This window comes from Ranitomeya variabilis, chromosome 3, assembly GCF_051348905.1.
Source record: "Ranitomeya variabilis isolate aRanVar5 chromosome 3, aRanVar5.hap1, whole genome shotgun sequence".
Classification (NCBI taxonomy): domain Eukaryota; kingdom Metazoa; phylum Chordata; class Amphibia; order Anura; family Dendrobatidae; genus Ranitomeya; species Ranitomeya variabilis.
The window spans coordinates 181,436,572-181,457,632 of NC_135234.1; the positions used below are offsets into that span (position 1 = coordinate 181,436,572).

The window sequence follows — 21,061 nt, forward strand, 5'->3', positions numbered from 1 at the left end:
CTAGGTTTATTGTCACTTACCCTAGTCCTTGGGGCCAATAGTGAGTCCTGTGTGTGGGCTCTAGCTCGCTGGTAAGCCCTCGATATGCTCTTCTGTGGGTAATGCCGATCCTTAAAGCGATGGGTGAGCTCCCTAGCTTCCATCTGAAAGTCCAAATCGTTGGTGCAGTTCCTTCTAGCCCGAAGGAATTGGCCTGTTGGAACGCCCGTCCGGGTGTGGAGCGGATGGAAGCTCCTAAAATCCAATAAACTATTTGTGGCCGTGGGTTTTCGATAAAGTTTGGTCATGACCAATCCATCATTCAACGAGATCTCCAAATCCAAGAAAGTAACTGTGGATAATGACATAGTGTAAGTTAGAAAGATATGATTAGCATTGTTGTTTAAAAGCCCAATGAACTGGCAGCACTCCTCTTGAGACCCCGTCCAAACAAAAAATAGGTCATCAATATATCTATTATTTACAAGTCTCAGGGGTGGCCATGGGTGCGAGATGCGCGCCCGCTCTGGCAAATCTGTTTTTGGGATGGTGGGAAGCCACCCAGGTGTTTCCATCTAAGCTTTTCACGGAGAAGGTTCTGCATTGGTCTAGATATATTGATGACCTATTTTTTGTGGGGGATTGTCCCCTGCTGGTTGCTAAAAGGGCCCCTAACCTCAGGGACATCCTTACCAGGAGCCACTACACTAGACAAACTACCCGCTTGGGGCAGGGCATTAGACTCCTGGGCTCTTTTGCCTGTGGTGATTGTAATGTCTGTGCTCATATGACCTCGACCAGGGATGTTTTCATCAATCCTTCTGATGGCGGACGGCATAAATTACGCTCTTACATTAACTGTAGGACTTCATATGTGATTTATGCTTTAATTTGTCCTTGCCATTTGGTATACGTAGGCCAAACCACACAAGAATTACGACGTAGAGTACAGAAGCATTTCTCCACCATCCATATGGCTCCGGTTGATCAGGCTAAAGGCAAGATGCTCACCACAGTAGCTTCCCATTTTTTGTCCCATCATGGGGGTCGTACCACCAATACGCAGGTGGTTGGGTTGGAAAGAATCCATCGAACTAATAGGGGTGGCCCCATTGTACCTCAGCTCCTCCGGGCTGAGGCTCGTTGGATTTTCTGTTTGGGATCAGTGGCCCCGGGGGGGCTCAACGAGGATTTATTGTTCACCGGTTTTTTAGGTTAATTTACCCTCTTTGTCCTACCCCTTGTCCTTCCCTTTTGCTTTTTTATTTGCGGGTTTTGCCCCCCCTTTTTTCATTTTCTCTTTTTTTCATATGTTCTTTCCGGTTTACTCTAGATCAAGCTCTGGAATTCCTTCAGATATGCAACCCATACCCCCATGGAAAAGATATGCTGGATCCCGGATGGAACTAGACTCATATTCACATCTTACCCTGAAGGGTCGTATTTTCTATCTATAAATCCTGGACTTTGACCACAGATCATGGTTGGTCATACAGAAAACGTGCATTGGGTCCATTCCTTTCCTTTTAATATACTCGCCCTGTGGTCTTCGTTGGTCCAAAAAATACTTTGAACTTGTTGATTTTGTTCATTTTTTATATATTTGGTGTATCTCTTGCACTTTATTAGCATTTGCTTTGTTGCAGATATTGTGATTTTCTTACTACATTTGGTTTCCCTTTAATGGCTCATGGGGCGCTATAGGGATACAGACTCTTGCTGTTTTATACACGCTTACATATCCGCCTCCTTTTTGAATCTCATTAAAGGTTTATTTAGCTACTCGCCACTGGTCTTATGCCTCATACCGATCCGGACTTTGGGTGGGGGGTTTTTTCAGGCAATTTGACTTCTATCAAACCAGAATGCTGCATCCGGGGGTTTACTGGCATTTGGGCAGTTTATATATGTCATACTGCCCTATATGTTATTATAATATCTAATAAAAACTATTTATATTGTTATATTATGATTCAGTATTATTCATTTTTGTATATTAATATTTTTCCTTTTTTAGATGGCCCTGATACTGCATGACATGTGGTGTGGTTGGCCCCCGGGGGTGCATGTGGTGACTGAGGTGCTTGTATTTGTGTGTATATGTATATGGAGATCTAGCTATACATCTTTATGCTCTGCATAGCAATCTTATAGCCCTGCTTCGGCCATTTTTGCCGGGCCTGGGTTTTATCTTGCTGTCCCCTGCATCCTGTCCCTCAGTGCCTTTTTATCGTTGCCTTTTATTTTGTGTTGGCCGGCTATTTTTCCGGCAACACATGCAGCTCAGTTCCCCTCAGTTGTTTATGTGCGCTTGCGCACATTTTGCATAATAAGCCGGCCATGGCCACGACGGCTGGGGAGGGTTCATACTGTGTCTGCGCGATTGCGCATGCGTTCTTTCTTCCCTTCTGACACCGGCTGTGGGGGGCGTGCTCACTCCTCATTCAGTGTTCAGTGACGCACGCTTCCTCTCCAGGCTCATCACTTCCGGTGGCGCCGGCATCTTCATTCACCTGCGTCGTATCAGGTCAGGCTTGTATTCACTATTTATACAGGGGGTTTCCTGACACATGACACCTTCCCCTGACGAAGCCCTCTTGAGAAGGGCGACACGCGTTGGGCGTTTTCTCCTTGGCACACACTTTGTCTGCGGTTTGTACCGGTGTATTTGCCCTCCTGTCTCTGGGTATGTTCAGCTCGTTGTCTTATTAGGGACATTGGACTTGCTGGGACTTCATCAGTCATTTCACACGCTGCTGCATTTAGTGGCTTTGCCCTACAGCTGAGCACTTATGCTCAAATGGTTTTTTCAGGTCGGTGGACCGCTTTTGGGCTCCCATAGGGGTGGTACACCTACTTGATTGAGATTTGTCAGCTCCATGAGCCTAAGGGGACCCTTGCTATATACACACCGGTGTCTGCAGACTTCTATTTCTGTATGTTTATACATGTGATATGGTTATGTGCCAATTGATGATTGTACTGGTTTTAATTATGTTTTACATGTTTTGAAGTTGTTATGTGTTAATAAAAATCCCCTTTTGACATTAGGATATTAGCATGTTTGTCTCATTTTGCGTGGTGTGCATTTTTTGAGCAGCTTCTTCCCCTTTTTCAGTGTGGAAAAGACATTAGATTATACTCACCCAGGGGCGGTCTGGGGCCTCCCATCTTCATTCCATGACGTCCTCTTCTTGTCTTCACGCCGCGTCTCCAGCGCAGGCGTACTTTGTCTGCCCTGTTAAGGGCAGAGTAAAGTTCTGCAGTGCGCAGGTGCTAGGCCTCTCTGAGCTTTCCCGGCGCCTGCGCACTGCAGTACTTCAATCTGCCCTCAACAGGGCAGAGAATTACGCCTGCGCATGAGCCGCGACAGAAGCAAGGAGGAGGACGTCATGGAATGAAGATAGGAGGCGCCGGAGTGGACCTGAGACGCCAGTCGGACCAGACCGCACCGGGAACGCCCCTGGGTGAGTATAATCTACCTTCTTTTTCTCTTTCAGGTAACATCGGGGGCTTATCTACAGCATTACAGAATGCTGTAGATAAGCCCCTGATGACGTGGGCTTACCTCATCATCGATTTTGGGGGTGACAGGTTCCCTTTAAGTCTCCTCTCAGTCTTCTCTTTTGCAAGCTAAACATTCCCAAATCCTGTAACCGTTCCTCATAGGACATGGTTTGCAGACCAGTCACCATTCTGGTTGCTCTTCTCTGAACTTGCTCCAGTTTGTTGATGTCTTTTTTAAAATGTGGTTCCCAAAACTGGATACAGTATTCCAGATGAGGTCTGACCAAAGAGGAGTAGATGCTCTGATCTCTTCTTAATGCATTTTTTGTGGAGTTGTGGCAGTCAAAATCCTGCAATCCTGGCATTTTGATTTTTTTTTCACACCCACAGTGTAATCTCCCTGGTAATACTGAATGATAATAGTTTTGCAAAGGAGGGGCAAAATTCACAAAGAAAAAATATATATTTTTCTCTGCAATGCCTAATACATAATGTGTCTAGTTCATCATGAAAATGTTGGTGAAAGGGCCTCTTTAATTAACCTATAATATATGCTTTCAAAATAGGTGTCCTTCATAAATTTCTAAAAATTCCTCACATTGCAGGATTTGAGCCATGTTAGACCCCAATGTGTTTCGTGCATATGTGACCTACATCAGGTCTGCTCTTAGTTCTACATATCCTGAAATATGTGGCACAAAATTGTGAGGTTTGAAAAGCAAAACAAACAAGATGCTATGACACTGTATGCTATATGTGCCCATGTGTAGCTAACCAGTAATTGTGATATGCCTATAAGGGTGAACAAGGTGACATGCCCTGTGAAAAGTATACATACACTAGCCTACATTGGTCAGAGTGGTCTACCCACTCTGGGATGGCAAATGCAGTGCAAATAGACACCAATAACAGTTAAAGTGAATATTATTCACTTGATGACAACAAGCTTGATCGATACCAAGTCTCTCATATGTACAACAGTCTGCTGGCAAAGAATTCAGCAGCACTTTCATCACATAGACATCTAGAGTGTTGGTCTTGGTCCATTCTCACATCATCTATCTTGGCAGTACCTCTTGCCAGGAAACTTGCACACTATTACTGTCAAGTCACTCAGTTTCTAGGGTACAGTTCCTCGAGCTCAGGCTCTGGTGGTCTCTCATTTGAGGTAATCATTGTAGTCAGGAATAAACTGCTTTGTTCCCCTCTGATGTATGGTACCTGAGCTTCGTATTGTTGGCAGAAACATTTTTCACTCACAGGAATAAGCCTCTGTTCTGCTCTCTGTGGTGGCATCTCCTACTATCTCACTGCAGTAAAGGCACTCTAAACTAGGAGTTCTAGTCTTTACTTTCTGTGGCAAACTACAACTGCAGTACAGGATGGAGCAGGCTCCTCCTTGGCCCTAATTTGTTCCCCAGGGTGGCACACAAATTGCCAAGTTCTATTCAAAGCTTGCTCACTAGTTTTCTAGATGTGCTTCCAACTTTTCCTGCAAACATAACTCCTGGTACACAGTGGCACCTCATTTGGGTATGTTATACCAGGGACATATCTCCTACAAAATGCATTGCACACATCAGGCATATCTCACATTACATGGGCCGCACTTCACTAGATGTGTTACACAGTTGTCACAGCATACATATAAACACAAGTTTGTTGTTTGTTGTATTTCTGGTGAAAATAAATATTCCAGGTCCAAAAATTATCAGTTCATTACCATGATGTTTATTTTATGCAACTGTTTGCTAGACATCTAATTTTAGCTGTAGTTTGGCAAATAGTCTTTTATGTGCATATTTCCCTGTAGAATGCAAATTTGTTGGTTTAAAATGATTGTATTTATCTGACCCAAACGATTACATTTTTTTTTATTCGTTGGTTACGTTTTTTAAACTAAATTTCAATCTGGGACTTTAAGGAGATTTGTTTTTAGGAAATAGCGGCACTGTGACTGAAGAGCGGTCTGTTTCCTGTAAACACGTCTGCCTGTTGTAGCCTGTCTCTCTGTTATCCTTCCTCTTCCACTGTTATGTGTTCAATTGTTACATAAATGAGACAAAGGGTCATCTCTGCTTATTGCGGCTCACACACAGTGCAAGGTAAGGATGTCTCAGAACAACAGTGACATATCTAAACAGTAATTGGATATGTAAATATTTGGTTTAAGAAATGATGTAAGGTTATGGTGGAGGAACTGTCTTCCAAAAAATATTTTTAAATCCAGGCACTAGATAAGACAGTTTGCTTTCTCCGATGTCCAAAACACAAGCCTGCATGGCCATTTATTTTTTTTGTACCTAAGATTCTATTTTCATGAAATAGATTCTGTTGTGTACAGTATATTAAGAGAACACTAAGACTATATTCACATATTGCATTTTCACAGTATTTTTCTCAGCAGCCAAAATCTGCTGTCTTGGCGGTAAAAACATTTCTATTTTTCAGTGCTTTCGAGATATTTTTGCAGCTTTTTTGCTGCATTCTTTGGTGTTGATTACTTGGGTGATTTGTCTACAGTGCATGTTTAATAAACTTACTTTTATTAATTAAAGATGCCAAGTAACCTACAGACATGATCACACATGTTTAAAAATAATGAGTTTTATTGCATCAAAACATAAAATATACAGAATGCAAGAAAATTGGTGATATCATCACAGAAAGAGTTTTCCCCATAAACAAACGGTATATATAATTTGCATGCAAAATGAACGATTTTTAATTTATACCAAAAATAGGCAGAAAAATAAGTAAGGTGAATGCAGTGCTTATATATGAGTCGCTACGCTAAACTAATAGTGGAACATACATGAATAACATGATTATACTGGGGACATTATAAGCATAGTGAATAATATAAATTACCCTCGTAGTGCCCAACGTGCATTTCGCCATGGTGTCTTCCAGGGGCTAACGCAGTTGCATTTTTGCACTTTCTCATTACTTTCTATGGGTGGAAAAAAGCTGCAACAATGCTTAAAGAAGTGACATGCAGCATATTAAAAAAACGCTGCAGTTATCCAATGCCAGCCAGGAAAAAAGTGTGTGAATGAGATTTTTGAAATATCATAGCTTTTGAGGGTACTGTGAAAAACAGGTTTTAAAGGGAACGTCACCTAATTTTTCGCATATAAGCTGCAGCCACTGCCATTAGGGGCTTATCTACAGCATTCTGTAATGCTGTAGATAAGCCCACGATGTAACCTGAAAGATAAGAAAAAAAGTTAGATTATACTCACCCAGGGGCGGTCCATTGTGGTCCGGGTCCGATGGGCGTCGCAGGTCCGGGTCCGGCGCCTCCCATCTTCATGCGATGACGTCCTCCTTCTTGCTTCTGTCGCGGCTCTTGTGCAGGCATAATTCTCTGCCCTGTTGAGGGCAGATTGAAGTACTGCAGTGCGCAGGCACTGGGAAAGCTCAGAGAGGCCCAGCACCTGCGCACTGCAGTACTTTACTCTGCCCTCATCAGGGCAAATCAGTACGCCTGCACAGGAGCCGCAAAACGAAGCAAGGAGGATGACGACATCGTATGGAGATGGGAGGCCCGGACTCGGACCTGCCACACCCATCGGACCCGGACCGCACCGGACTGCCCCAGGTGAGTATAATCTAACTTGCTTTTCTTATCTTTCAGGTTACATCAGGAGCTTATCTACAGCATTACAGAATGCTGTAGATAAGCCCCTAATGGTGGTGGCCGCAGCTTATATGCAGAAAATGAGGTGACAGATTCCCTTTAATTAAAAAAAAGCAGCAAAAAAGCATTGTGTTAACTTAGCCTAAAACTTTGCAGTGCAATACATTGTTGAACTTGTAGGATCGCTACTTCCAACAGGTGGCGCTATAGAGTTAAGTCCTCTTTTTCTCAGAAGAGGCAATTTGCATATTTAAATTCCCAGAGGAGCATTGTACGGCAAATAAGCCGCCTTACCTTGACAAGCCAGCTGGTATGTCACTCTCCATAAGGAGAAACGTTACCCCTTAGACCCCAGTCCAGAGCCTCTCACCTAGCCAAATCAGTTCTCATGCTTCGCACTGACGAGGGCCAACAGCCCGAAACACCGTGTCTGCGAATTGAGATACTGATTTGGCTTTTATCCTAAGTCATATTGCACGACTCGTTAAAGGGTTGATTGTGACTTGCAGGATCGCTACTTCCAACAGGTGGCGCTATAGAGTTAAGTCCTCTTTTTCTCAGAAGAGGCAATTTGCATATTGTTGAACAATGTAATAGATAAAGTTGTTTTTTATATTTTATAATTATTTTGATTATATTTGGTATCAAACATAAAGAACCACACAATCATTTAGCCCCACATCACCTCTACCCTCCACCCCACACCTTTCTTTCTGAAATGTGTAAAAAAATTAGCAAATTACCCAACAAATTTAACAAATTTACCAATTGGCTAATATTTGGTTGACAATGATTAATCTGTATACACTGACTTTACTCACAACGAAACAATGAGTTCTCCTTCAATCGAAGTCTTCAAACAGAGGCTGGGGAGACATCTGTCTGAGGTGATTTAGTGAATCCTGCATTGAGCAGGGGGTTGGACACGAACGTTGAGGTCACTTCCAACCCTAACATTCTATGATTCTATGAAACCTTGTTCTTTTTCATTGAGTCAGTGAAGGAACTGGCTGGGAAAGCCAGATATTGTGCAGTTATGAATATTTCTCTTACATCCACATTTGGCTATATCTGCACTTAGAATATACAGTAGAATACAGAGCAAACATTGCAAGGTTATGGTGACCTAAAATATGGTATACTTACCAAGTTAAGTAGTTAACAAAATTCACTGTTGGTTAGGCTCACTACATCCAGTAGTATTCTAAGAACCCATTTTCAGAGGCGTAACTTGAAGCTTGTGGGCCTCAATGCAAAATCTCGAATTGAGGGTCCTCAATTATAATTATCATGGGTCTGTAATAGTATTGGCCACTTAATTTAGGCTAAAGAAGCTATTTGGGCTCCTTAAGATTCAGGACTCCAATCCTTGCACCTATTATACTTACACCAGTGCCCCGATTGTAAGAGGTCATCTATTTACTTAGCAATTTACTAGGAAACCTTTTTCTGCTGATGTTGGAACCAAGGGAGTATAATCCATATAGGCAGACCATGAAGCTGCTATGTAAGGCTAGGGTCACATTGCGTTAGGGCAATCCGTTAAGCGCATAGCGCTAGCGGATTGCGCTAACGCAATGCTTCTCTAGGGTCCGCGTTCGGCGTCCCCGCTAGCGCAGATCCCCGATCTGCACTAGCGAGGAACGGACCTCGGGCGCGCCGCGGACGCTGCAAGCAGCGTCCGAGGTCCGTCGCTCAAATGACGGCACATCGCTAGCGCACGCCCAATGTGGGTGGGCGCTAGCGACGCGTTCACCATTATAGGCTATGGCGGCGTTAACAGACTACGTTAACACCGCATTATGCCGTGTCCGTTAAGCGCGGTCACATAACGCAATGTGACCCTAGCCTAACCCTTGGAGTGATGGAGAGAGGAATATTTAGCCCTCGTTAATTCCATCACCTTTGCTATTTGATGACAAAAAAACTTTACAGGATTTCTCTCTCCAGTAGAAATGCATTGTAAACAAATAGGCACTTGTAGGAGTGAGGGGGTCAGCCAACAAAAAAATGGCTATATTGAGAAATACAATCTAGGCAAAAGTGTAAAATTAACCCAATTTTGCACTGCAAATGCATAGCTTTATCATCTACTATATAATTGTCTAAGGGTCACTTCCGTCTGTCTGTCTGTCCTTCTGTCTCTCTGTCTGTCGCGGATATTCATTGGTCGTGGCCTCTGTCTGTCATGGAAATCCAAGTCGCTGATTGGTCGCGGCAAAACGGCCACGACCAATCAGTGACGGGCACAGTGCCCGCTCCATACTCCCCGCAGTAAGCGCTCACACAGGGTTAATGGTTAATGGTGTAATGCACTCCGTTACCGCTGCTATTAACCCTGTGTGACCAACTTTTTACTTTTGATGCTGCCTATGCGGCATCAATAGTAAAAAGATCTAATGTTAAAAATAATAAAAAAAATAAAAAATCGTTATATACTCACCGTCCGTCGGCCCCTCGGATCCAGAACCGGCCTTTCCCGCTCCTCGCAACCGCTCCATGCATTGCGGTCTCGCGAGATGATGACGTAGCAGTCTCGTGAGACCACTACGTCATCGTCTCGTGAGACCGCAATGCACTCTTGGGACCGGAGCACGCGAGGAGCGTCAGTAACCGCTTCGCCTGCATCCGGGGGCCAACGGAAGGTGAGTATATAACTATTTTTTATTTTAATTATTTTATTTTAACAGGGATATGATGCCCACATTGCTATATACTGCATGGGTTGTGCAATATACTACGTGGGCTGTGCTATATACTGCGTTGCTGTGCAATATACTACGTGGGCTGGGCAATATATTACGTGGCTGTGCAATATACTACGTGGGCTATGCAATATACTACGTGGCTGTGCAATATACTACGTTGGCTGTGCTATATACTGCGTGGGCTGTGCAATATACTACGTGGGCTGTGCAATATACTACGTGGGCTGTGCAATATACTATGTGGTCTGTGCAATATACTACGTGGGCTGTGCAATGTACTATGTGGGCTGTGCAATATACTGCGTGGGCTGTGCAATATACTACTCGGGCTGTGCAATATACTACGTGGGCTGTGCAATATACTACGTGGGCTGTGCAGTGTACTATGTGGGCTGTGCAATATATTATGTGGCTGTACAATATACTACGTGGGCTGTGCAATATACTACGTGGGCTGTACAATATACTATGTGGGCTGCGCAATATACTACATGGGCTGTGCAATATACTACGTGGGCTGTGCTATATACTGCATGGCTGTGCAATATACTACGTGGGCTGGGCAATATATTACGTGGCTGTGCAATATACTACAGTAATAGAAACATCCAGCTGACATAACATACCGAGTCAGCTGGATGTTTCTATTACTGTATGATCATTGCTATTTGACTATATGTGTTAGGCATCTATTGCTGTGACAATAGGGTATTTGTTGCGGTCTCCCACCGCTTTGTGCTGTGATATGATTCACCTTTTGCTCCAGTTTCATCCGTGTCTTGTGCCTTTGTACATCAATAAACTTTTTTGATATTTGTAATAGTGTTGCGGACAATATACTACATGGGCTGTGCAATATACTACATGGGCTGTGCAGTGTACTACGTGGGCTGTGTAATATATTACGTGGCTGTGCAAAATACTACGTGGGCGGTGCAATATACTACGTGGCTGTGCAATATACTACGTGGGCTGTGCTATATACTACGTCGGCTGTGCAATATACTACGTGGGCTGTGCAATATACTACGTGGGCTGTGCAATATACTACGTGGGCTGTGCAATATACACCGTGGGCAGTGCAATATACTGCATGGGCTGTGCTATATACTACGTGGGCTATGTTATACACTACATGGCCTGTGGTATACACTATGTGGCCTGTGTTTTACACTACGTGGGCTGTGTTATACACTACGTAGCCTGTGTTATACACTATGTGGGCTGTGTTATACACTACGTGCCCTGTGTTATACACTACGTGGCCTGTGTGATACACTACGTGGCCTGTGTTATACACTATGTGGGCTGTGTTATACACTACATGGGCTGTGTTATACACTATGTGGGCTGTGTTATATACTGCGTGCGTGGGCTGTTATATACTACGTGAGCTATGTTCTATGCTACGTGGGCTGTTTTAAACTACATGGCTGTGTTATATGCTATGTGGGCTGTTATACACTCTGTGGGCTGTGCTATATACTACGTGGCTGTGCTATATACTCCGTGGGCTGTGTTATATACTACGTGGCTGTGCTATATACTCTGTGGGCTGTGCTATATACTCCGTGGGCTGTGCTATATACTACGTGGCTGTGCTATATACTACGTGTCTGTGCAATATACTACGTGGCTGTGCAATATACTACGTGGCTGTGCTATATACTACGTGGCTGTGCTATATACTCCGCGGGCTGTGCTACATACTACGTGGCTGTGCTATATACTACGTGTCTGTGCAATATACTACGTGGCTGTGCAATATACTACGTGGCTGTGCTATTCACTACGTGGGCTGTTACATGCTACATGGCTGGCCGCGAACAATCAGCGACAGGAACAGTCCAGCGCGGGATTTGAACCACGCTTCGCTAATTGGTCGCGGCCGGCCGAATCCTGTGTATTCAGTGTATTATTCTAGAATCTTCATAAATAAACTACATACATATTCTAGAATACCCGATGCGTTAGAATCGGGCTACCATCTAGTAATTCATATAAAAAGCAAAATGATTCACAGTGCTATGACTTTTATCAGTATTAACATGCTTTCCAACCAATTTGGGGGGTTGTTTATGGTGGTAGTGAAAATATGAAAGAATAAGTAGCTGGAAACCATAAATCTAAATTATAGCAAGATGTCAACAAGCCCCCCTGAAGTTTATATGCCAGTAAATTACACGCTTCTGACTAAAAAAACATGCTGTGGCGTGATCTCAAATGGAGTCTACCCAACAGAATTCTAATTAAGTGCACAGGCTTACCACATCGTTTCTTCAGTGCAGTACCTAATCTTGTCATGTAGATTTGACACCCTTGTGTTTCTCATTTACAGTTTATTTTTTCACAAATATCTAAATGCTCTGTAAATTAAAATGCCATGAAATACAGACACTATGTCATGAAGAGCCTTGGAATTTTTTACCCTGATTTTTCTTTTGGTTGGATTTATGGTACATTTGAGATCTATGATTCTGGAAGATGTTCTTCGATAAGACATAAAAGCCAACTAGTTGGTGAATCTCCACAGCAGGAGATAGAGCTTTCACAACAGCTGCATTTTATTAAATCCAAAAGATCATATGATAATATGCAGCATGATCACATGCCTGAGTATTAGTAAAGAATCATTATTTATATAATTATTCAACTATGGTCTTAATGGTATGGCTCCCACAGAAGTTTATTGGCCCTTACTGTTCCTCTGAATACATCTGATTTCATGTGGTAAAAAAGTACCATCAGTATTCCACCAGATGAAATTCCAGAAAGTAATATCACAGGAAAATCATATAGCTGTAGATGTGGTGTAGTACATAGCCGCAGGTACTCTTTGCTCACTGATCTGCCATGTCTCTGATTGCAGTTGGTTTTTTGACCACTGTCAAAATGTAAGAAACTTTGTAATATACGTATTTAATGCTTCTTTCTCTACTTATGAGCCTCTTCTTCTCCAGCCCCAAACAGGTAAAATCTGTCTCAGTCAAAGCAAAAGAAACTACAGCTGCCTATTGAAATTTAGACACAAGCACACACAGGTCTGCTGCTGCCTTCTAATAAGTGTTTATCTCACATTAGAGCAAAATACACAGTGGTACTGCTGTAAAATGTTCAATATGCTCCTGTACCAAGATGTAATTCATTTTTTCCTTTTATTTCCTATAGGCAGTCGAGAAGCAGCTTTTGTCTACGCAATTTCTTACGCTGGGGTGGTATATGCAATTACCCGTGCTTGCAGTCAAGGAGAACTGAAATCATGTAGCTGTGACCCCAAAAAGAGAGGGCGCTTCAGAGATGAAAGAGGGGAGTTCGACTGGGGAGGCTGCAGTGACAACATTGACTTTGGAATTGAATTTGCCAAGGATTTTGTGGATGCCAAGGAAAGAAAAGTTAGGGATGCCCGAGCATTGATGAACTTGCACAATAACCGTTGTGGAAGAATGGTGAGTTCTCTGAGAAGGTGTTTATCAGACGTGTGAAAAAAATGCTTTACTGACAGCAAAAAATCATCCCTTATGATCATACCATCACATGTGTTTAGCTGATTTATATAGGTGTAAAACCAAAAAGTCCATCAAACTAATTTCTCTCAGCTGACAAAAAGTGGAAGGGACAAGAAAAGACGTCCCCTTTCCTTTTTCCAGATGTCTCCCGATCTGGGTCTAACGTCTAAACCTTTCTAGCTATTAATGCTTTAAAAAGACACTGGAGGTTGAGGCATAAATATTTTGTGCAATAAATACATTTTCCATGCTGGGTAATTTATGGTCCTCTAGCTCAAAGAGAATAAATAGTTATGGTTTCAAAGGGAGTCATAAGATAACATCTAAAGAGGAGGGGGTTTATGGGAAACATTATTCTGCCAGATTTCCTAGGTCCATAATGTAGCATCATCTACCAGTTGGATATTTTAGATTCTTGTCTCTTTTGAGCAGTTTAATTACTTTGTTAAGCCTTATGTCACAAATTATTTTTGGACCAAAATGAACCATATTGAAGTAATTGGGTGATATATCAAGTTTACATAGATTAGTAATCTTAGATTGATCGGTTTACGACATAGGCATAAGCATCACTACATTTGGAGCACTTAGGTGTTCATTTAGTAAACACTCCTCTCAGTAAAAAAAGATCCATATTTCTTGAAGAGCTTGAAAAAATAAACCCCATTCCTGATTTTAGCTACAGCTCACTAGGTTCCATGAATCATTACACCATAATGATTGTAAAAGCTTGTCTTATGTATAGTGAGTGCTTATAAATCTTTTTTATGTGATGTTCCAATCTAATTCCTGTCTTCTGTCTAACAGGCAGTAAAACGTTTCATGAAACTTGAATGTAAGTGTCATGGGGTCAGTGGGTCATGCACATTAAGGACTTGTTGGAAGGCCATGTCAGATTTTCGGAAAACAGGGGACTTTCTTAGAAGGAAATACAATGGAGCAATCCAGGTCACAATGAATCAAGATGGGACTAACTTCTCTGTAGCTAATCAGAACTTCAGAAAACCCACAAAAAAGGACCTTGTGTATTTTGAGAATTCTCCCGATTATTGTGTGATGGACAAGTCTGCAGGTAAGACTCATTTTTCTTGTCGTGGTAGGAAAATATTTCACTAACAAGCTAAAAACAGCCGCTGGCAATCTGCAATCCCCATCAGAAGATAACTCTTGCAAGACTCATCACTTTGATCTTTCGGCAGCCAAAACATAAAGTAATTAGATGTTTCCTCATGGTTAAAAGTTATCAGGGAAAAGCTGCTTTGATATATCAGATCTCATCATTTTATTGGACATTTATCATTTTGCAGTTATGTCAAATTAGTCCTCTTTAAACAGTTTAGCTGACACAAAACAAGCTTTCTTTGATGGTTGAGAGTTGAGACATTACTTCACAAGTTACTTTTTCACAAAATTATGCATTTAAGGTGGGAACGATGCTTTGTGTTGAAAAATGTGAAAATGGGCCATTGGTAAAACCTGGCAATTAATTGTTCATATCTGCAAGTATTTCTTGCTGCTGGCCATCTTTTGCGACTCAATAAATTAAAAACTGGACATTCTAACAAATACCAATAGTGTCAGTGAGCAAGAGGATCTGCAAGACCCTTGTCCATTGGTAGTCTGTGGCCATCAGACCAGAGCCTTGCAAACCCAATACTACCTGCCATATCCTTGATTTCATAACCTTGACTCTGTTGACAATGTACATTTTTTCAAAATAATTTTACATACATTTTTTATGTTTTTACAACCAACATACCCAGATGCCAGACACTTCTGTAATGACTTATCTCAGGAAAATCAAATGACTGGATCTTCTTCAATCTTAATATATACTTACCTTGTAATGTCTTCACATCTTGTTCCATCCAGATGTGTCCGGATCTCAGAATTCTAAGCGGCGGAAGTTCACCAACCACCATATTGGGACACCCAAGTGATGGGTGTTTCAATATGGAAACTGCTGGTGGTACCAGTCTCTTGCACGGTACCAACAGCGGAACACCATCGCACCACACACACACACATACACAAACACACACTGTATATGCCGTATGCACCACACACACTGTACACGCCGTATGCACCACACACACACATACACACACTGTATACGCCATACGCAGATTCTTGCGTGGCACCACCAGCGGAACACTGTCGTGAACACACCGCTGCCGGGATCAGCCAAATCTCCGCCATCTTTGTACAGGAGAAGTGCATGCGCAGTTTTAATGTGACCGCCACTATCTGTCTGCACAAAGATGGCGGCGGTCTGATTTACTGCACCTGTGCAAATTCCGCACAGGCACAGTAAATCATTCGGCTGATCCCGGCGGCAGATGCGTGACGTGTCTACAGGCGCATGAAGCCGGTCACATTAAAGGGGTTTTCCCATGAACGAAAGTTCATTTTAAAAATTGTCTGTGTCTGACCCTGTAGTAGAGCACATGGGGTACACAGGTCAAAGAAGAGATGACATGAGAGGAGAAGACAGCAGATGGGGAGCGAGAAAGCACACAGGGGTGAGAGAGACAGAGCACAGGGGGGACAGCTCAAACGGGACAGCACATGAGGAGAGAACACAGCACAGGAAGGAGAAAGACAGCAGACAATGGGGGATAGCACATGGGGTAGAGAGGTCAAAGAAGAGAGCACAGGCGGGAGAAGTCAGCACATGGGGAAAGAGAGAGTGGATAGGTTGGTGAGCACATGGGGGGAGAGATTCTCAACGCTGCAAAGCCTGCCCCCATTGTGACATTAACGCACTCCCGATGCGATAGCATCGGGCCTCAATCTAGTATTATATATTGGTTTAAGGTAGACTTGAGCAAAGTTTAAGGGATTGTTTCTTCTTCATCTTAAAAAAAACCTCAAAGCGATTATGTACTTTCTCAAAGGCAATCAATAGGCCACATCCAAAAAATGGTTTTCAAAAACAACAGTGGACCGCTGTTAAAGAGGCTTCATAAGCTTGACACCAGAATCAAAAAGAGGGAGGAGTTTATTATATAAATTGGAATATAATCTGATTGTTTGTCTCCAGCAATTGGCTCCTATAGTATTTATTAATCATAGAAATAACATGTCTATTTGCCTAATTGAATAGGCATGTACATGGCATAGTCTGGTCTGTCAGACTAGAAACGTAGCCAGATTTAGTGACCTTACTAAGTGAAGTTGTAGAAATTCTTTAGAAGTTTGGAAGCTGCTATTAGGACATAAGACACGAAAACATTTACGACACAAAAATTGATGATAAGGTAGAGATAGCAACTGTCTCCTAACTTGGACAACATTATTTTTCTCCACTCAAATATTCCACTCAACTGGACTGATGAAACAATGAGGGAAGAAACGTAACAAGTTTAGAACTTATATTCGTGACCAAATGTTTTGAGACTGACTCAAATTTTGGTTTTCACAAAGTCTGATGCATAATTGTTTTCAGATATTTTAGTTAAATGTTTGTATGGTTAATGAAGTACAATTAAAAGCATATCATACTTTTTACACTTTTATTCACAAATATATCAAGTTCATGCAAAGATTTACAGTAATGACCCTTAATTTACAATACTTCTGGAATTCATCCTGGCATGCTGGATATTAACTTCTGGGCCAAATTTTAACTGAAACCTGTTCTTGTCTAAACAGTGTTTGGAGGTCATTACACTTTCTGTATTTTTGTTTCTCCACTTGCTTTCTATGGATTGACCACACGTTCTCAAAGGACTTGACATCTGTGGAGTTTCCTGTCCAAGGACCCAAAATGTCAATGTTTTGTTCATCGTGCCACTTAGCTACCATTTTTGCCTTGTGACTTTTGCTTCTTCATGCTGGGAAATACACTGTTAATAGCCAAATTGCTCCTGGATGGTTGGCAGAAGTTATTCTTAGAAGATGTTTAGATACTATTCTTTATTTATGTCAATGTTCTAAGGCAAAATTGTGATTGAGCGCACTCCTTTGGATGAAAAGCTACTCCAACACTGAATTGTCTCAGGATGCTTTTTTGTTGTCATGGCACAGGAATCAGGATAGCACTCACCTTTTCTTTTCAAGATAATTATTGTTCTCCAGATAATCATTATCCTCTGAAAGAATCTGAATCTGAATCTGAATCTGAAAGGCGCTTCATTAGAGAAAATAACGTTACTTCACATTGATGCAGACCAATCCCTGTAATTCCTGCACGATGTCAGTCGGTTCTGCATATTTTTCTTAGACAGAAGTGGCTTTTTTGCTGCCTTTCTTGACATAAGACCAGCCTCTAAAAGCATTTGCCTCAATGTGCATGCAGATTATTATTATTATTATTATTATTATTATTTATTGTTATAGCACCATTTATTCCATGGCGCTTTACATATGAGGAGGGGTATACATAATAAAAACAAGTACAATAATCTTAAACAATACAAGTCATAACTGCAGATGAACTGACACCTAACTACTACCATTCCTAAGTAAGTTGTGACCCGAACCTGTAATTGAATCTTTTTTAGAAAATGGTCCTGGCACTTGCTAGACATTCTTGGCCCAGAATCCTTCTTCGGAGCAATTGAACATCTCATATTGAAATTCTTGATGATCTAATAAATGGTTGATTTATGGGAAATACCACAAGCAGCAATGCCCTTGACTGTAAAGCCTTTTTACTGCAACACTTTATCCTAAGCTAAAGAGAAGAACACTGAAGTGATGTCAACAGGTCATTTTGTAGCAGCAATTAAATTCAGTGTGAATGGTGTTTTGGGATTTAGTTAATTTTCATGGCAAGGAAAGACTTTGCAATTGTTTGCAGTTCATCTGATCTTTCTTCAGAACAATCTAGCGTTAATGGAAATTGCCACTATAAAAAATGAAGCAGTAAACTTTGTAAAAAACAAAATTTGTGTCAGTGTCAAAACTTTTGGCCATAACTCTACATAGTCGATCTATATGTAGTTTTCAATAAAAAAAGAAAAATTACAGGTTCTCTAGGGCATGGCAGAATGTATTGTCAAATAAACAAAGAGCTATGGCCAGGAGATAAACAGAAAGGCAATGTAATTAATAGATAGCCAATTTAGCAGATAATAATAATAATAATAATTTTTATATAGCGCCAACGGTCAGCAAAAAACCCTAATCAAAAAAACCATCCTGAGATTACAAGAACCCATGTGCCAACTCATGGCACATGGGGAGAACCTCAGTCCACTAGAGCAACCAGCTAGCATAGAGACATTCTAAGCAAGCTGGACCAAAAACCAAACAACTGAAAATCAGCACTTAGCTTATCCTGAAAGATCTGTGAGCAGGTAGGCAGGAACCAAACAGAGCACATCTGAACACATTGATAGCCAGCAAGGGAAATGACAGAAAGGCCAGGTAAAATAGGAAACACCCAGCCTCTGATGGACAGGTGGAAACCAAAGGCCGCAACCCACCAAAGTCACCCAGTACCAGTAGTAACCACCAGAGGGAGCCCACCAACAGAATCCACAACAGTACCCCCCCCTTGAGGAGGGGTCACCGAACCCTCACGAGAACCCCCAGGGCGATCAGGGTGAGCTCTATGGAAGGCGCGGACCAAATCAGTCGCGTGAACATCGGAGGCGACCACCCAGGAATTATCCTCCTGACCATAACCCTTCCACTTAACCAAATACTGGAGTTTGCGTCTGGAAACACGAGAATCCAAGATCTTTTCAACAACATACTCCAATTCTCCCTCCACCAGCACCGGAGCAGGAGGCTCGACCGAAGGAACAACGGGCACCTCATACCTCCGCAACAACGACCGATGGAACACATTATGAATAGCAAACGATGCTGGGAGATCCAAACGAAAAGATACAGGGTTAAGAATCTCCGAGATCCTATAAGGACCGATGAACCGAGGCTTGAACTTAGGAGAAGAGACCTTCATAGGGACAAAACGAGAAGACAACCACACCAAGTCCCCAACAAGAAGTCGGGGACCCACGCGGCGACGGCGATTAGCAAACTGCTGAGTCTTCTCCTGGGATAACTTCAAATTGTCCACCACCTGATTCCAAATCTGATGTAGCCTGTCCACCACCACGTCCACTCCAGGACAATCCGAAGATTCCCCCTGACCAGAGGAAAAACGAGGATGAAACCCCGAATTACAAAAAAAAGGAGAGACCAACGTGGCAGAACTAGCCCGATTATTAAGAGCAAATTCGGCCAGTGGCAAAAAAGCAACCCAGTCATCCTGATCAGCAGAAACAAAACACCTCAAATAAGTTTCCAAGGTCTGATTAGTTCGCTCCGTCTGGCCATTCGTCTGAGGATGGAATGCAGACGAGAAAGACAAATCAATGCCCATCTTGGCACAAAACGTCCGCCAAAATCTAGACACAAACTGGGATCCCTTGTCAGAAACGATATTCTCCGGAATCCCATGCAAACGAACCACGTTCTGAAAAAACAAAGGAACCAACTCAGAGGAGGAGGGTAACTTAGGCAAGGGCACCAAATGAACCATCTTAGAAAAGCGGTCACACACAACCCAGATAACGGACATTTTCTGTGAAACCGGGAGATCAGAAATAAAATCCATGGAAATGTGCGTCCAAGGCCTCTTCGGGATGGGCAAAGATAACAACAACCCACTAGCCCGTGAACAGCAAGGCTTAGCTCGAGCACACACTTCACAAGACTGCACAAAGGTACGCACATCCCTAGACAAGGAAGGCCACCAAAAAGACCTGGCCACCAAATCTCTTGTACCAAATATTCCAGGATGACCAGCCAACACAGAAGAATGGATCTCGGAGATGACTCTACTGGTCCAATCATCCGGAACAAACAGTCTTTCTGGAGGACATCGATCCGGTTTATCCACCTGAAACTCCTGCAATGCGCGTCGCAAGTCTGGGGATACGGCGGACAATATTACCCCATCCCTAAGGATACCAGCAGGCCCAGTGTCTCCAGGAGAATCAGGCACAAAACTCCTGGAAAGAGCATCTGCCTTCACATTCTTTGAACCTGGCAGGTATGAAACCACGAAATTGAAACGAGAAAAAAATAATGACCAACGAGCCTGTCTAGGATTCAAACGCCTGGCAGACTCAAGGTAAATGAGATTCTTGTGATCAGTCAAGACCACCACGCGATGTTTAGCACCCTCAAGCCAATGACGCCACTCCTCAAATGCCCACTTCATGGCCAAAAGCTCCCGATTACCCACATCATAATTGCGCTCGGCGGGCGAGAATTTTCTAGAGAAGAAAGCACATGGCTTCGTCACCGAGCCATTAGAACTTCTCTGTGACAAAACCGCCCCCGCTCCAATCTCGGAAGCATCAACCTCCACCTGAAAAGGAAGTGAAACATCTGGTTGACACAACACAGGAGCAGAAGAAAACCGGCGCTTAAGTTCCCGAAAGGCCTCCACGGCCGCAGGAGACCAATCAGCAACATCAGCACCCTTTTTAGTCAAATCAGTCAAAGGTTTAACAATACTGGAAAAATTAGCAATGAACCGACGATAAAAATTAGCAAACCCCAAGAACTTCTGAAGGCTCATAACAGATGTAGGTTGTGTCCAGTCACAAATAGCCTGAACCTTAACGGGATCCATCTCAATAGTAGAAGGAGAAAAAATGTACCCCAAAAAAGAAATCTTCTGGACTCCGAAGAGACACTTTGAGCCCTTCACAAACAGAGAATTGGCCCGCAAAACCTGAAACACCTTCCTGACC

General features: G+C 42.6%; 1 protein-coding gene across 1 annotated transcript in view; it reads left to right on the forward strand.

The window, feature by feature from the left end:
- WNT2B (Wnt family member 2B) overlaps nt 1–21,061 on the forward strand; it is a 133,182-nt gene that overhangs the window by 88,699 nt on the left and 23,422 nt on the right. Inside the window, exons 3-4 of the mRNA XM_077294904.1 lie at nt 13,006–13,283; nt 14,151–14,415. Coding sequence (XP_077151019.1) covers nt 13,006–13,283; nt 14,151–14,415 — 543 coding nt within the window. The remainder of the gene's footprint in view (nt 1–13,005; nt 13,284–14,150; nt 14,416–21,061) is intronic.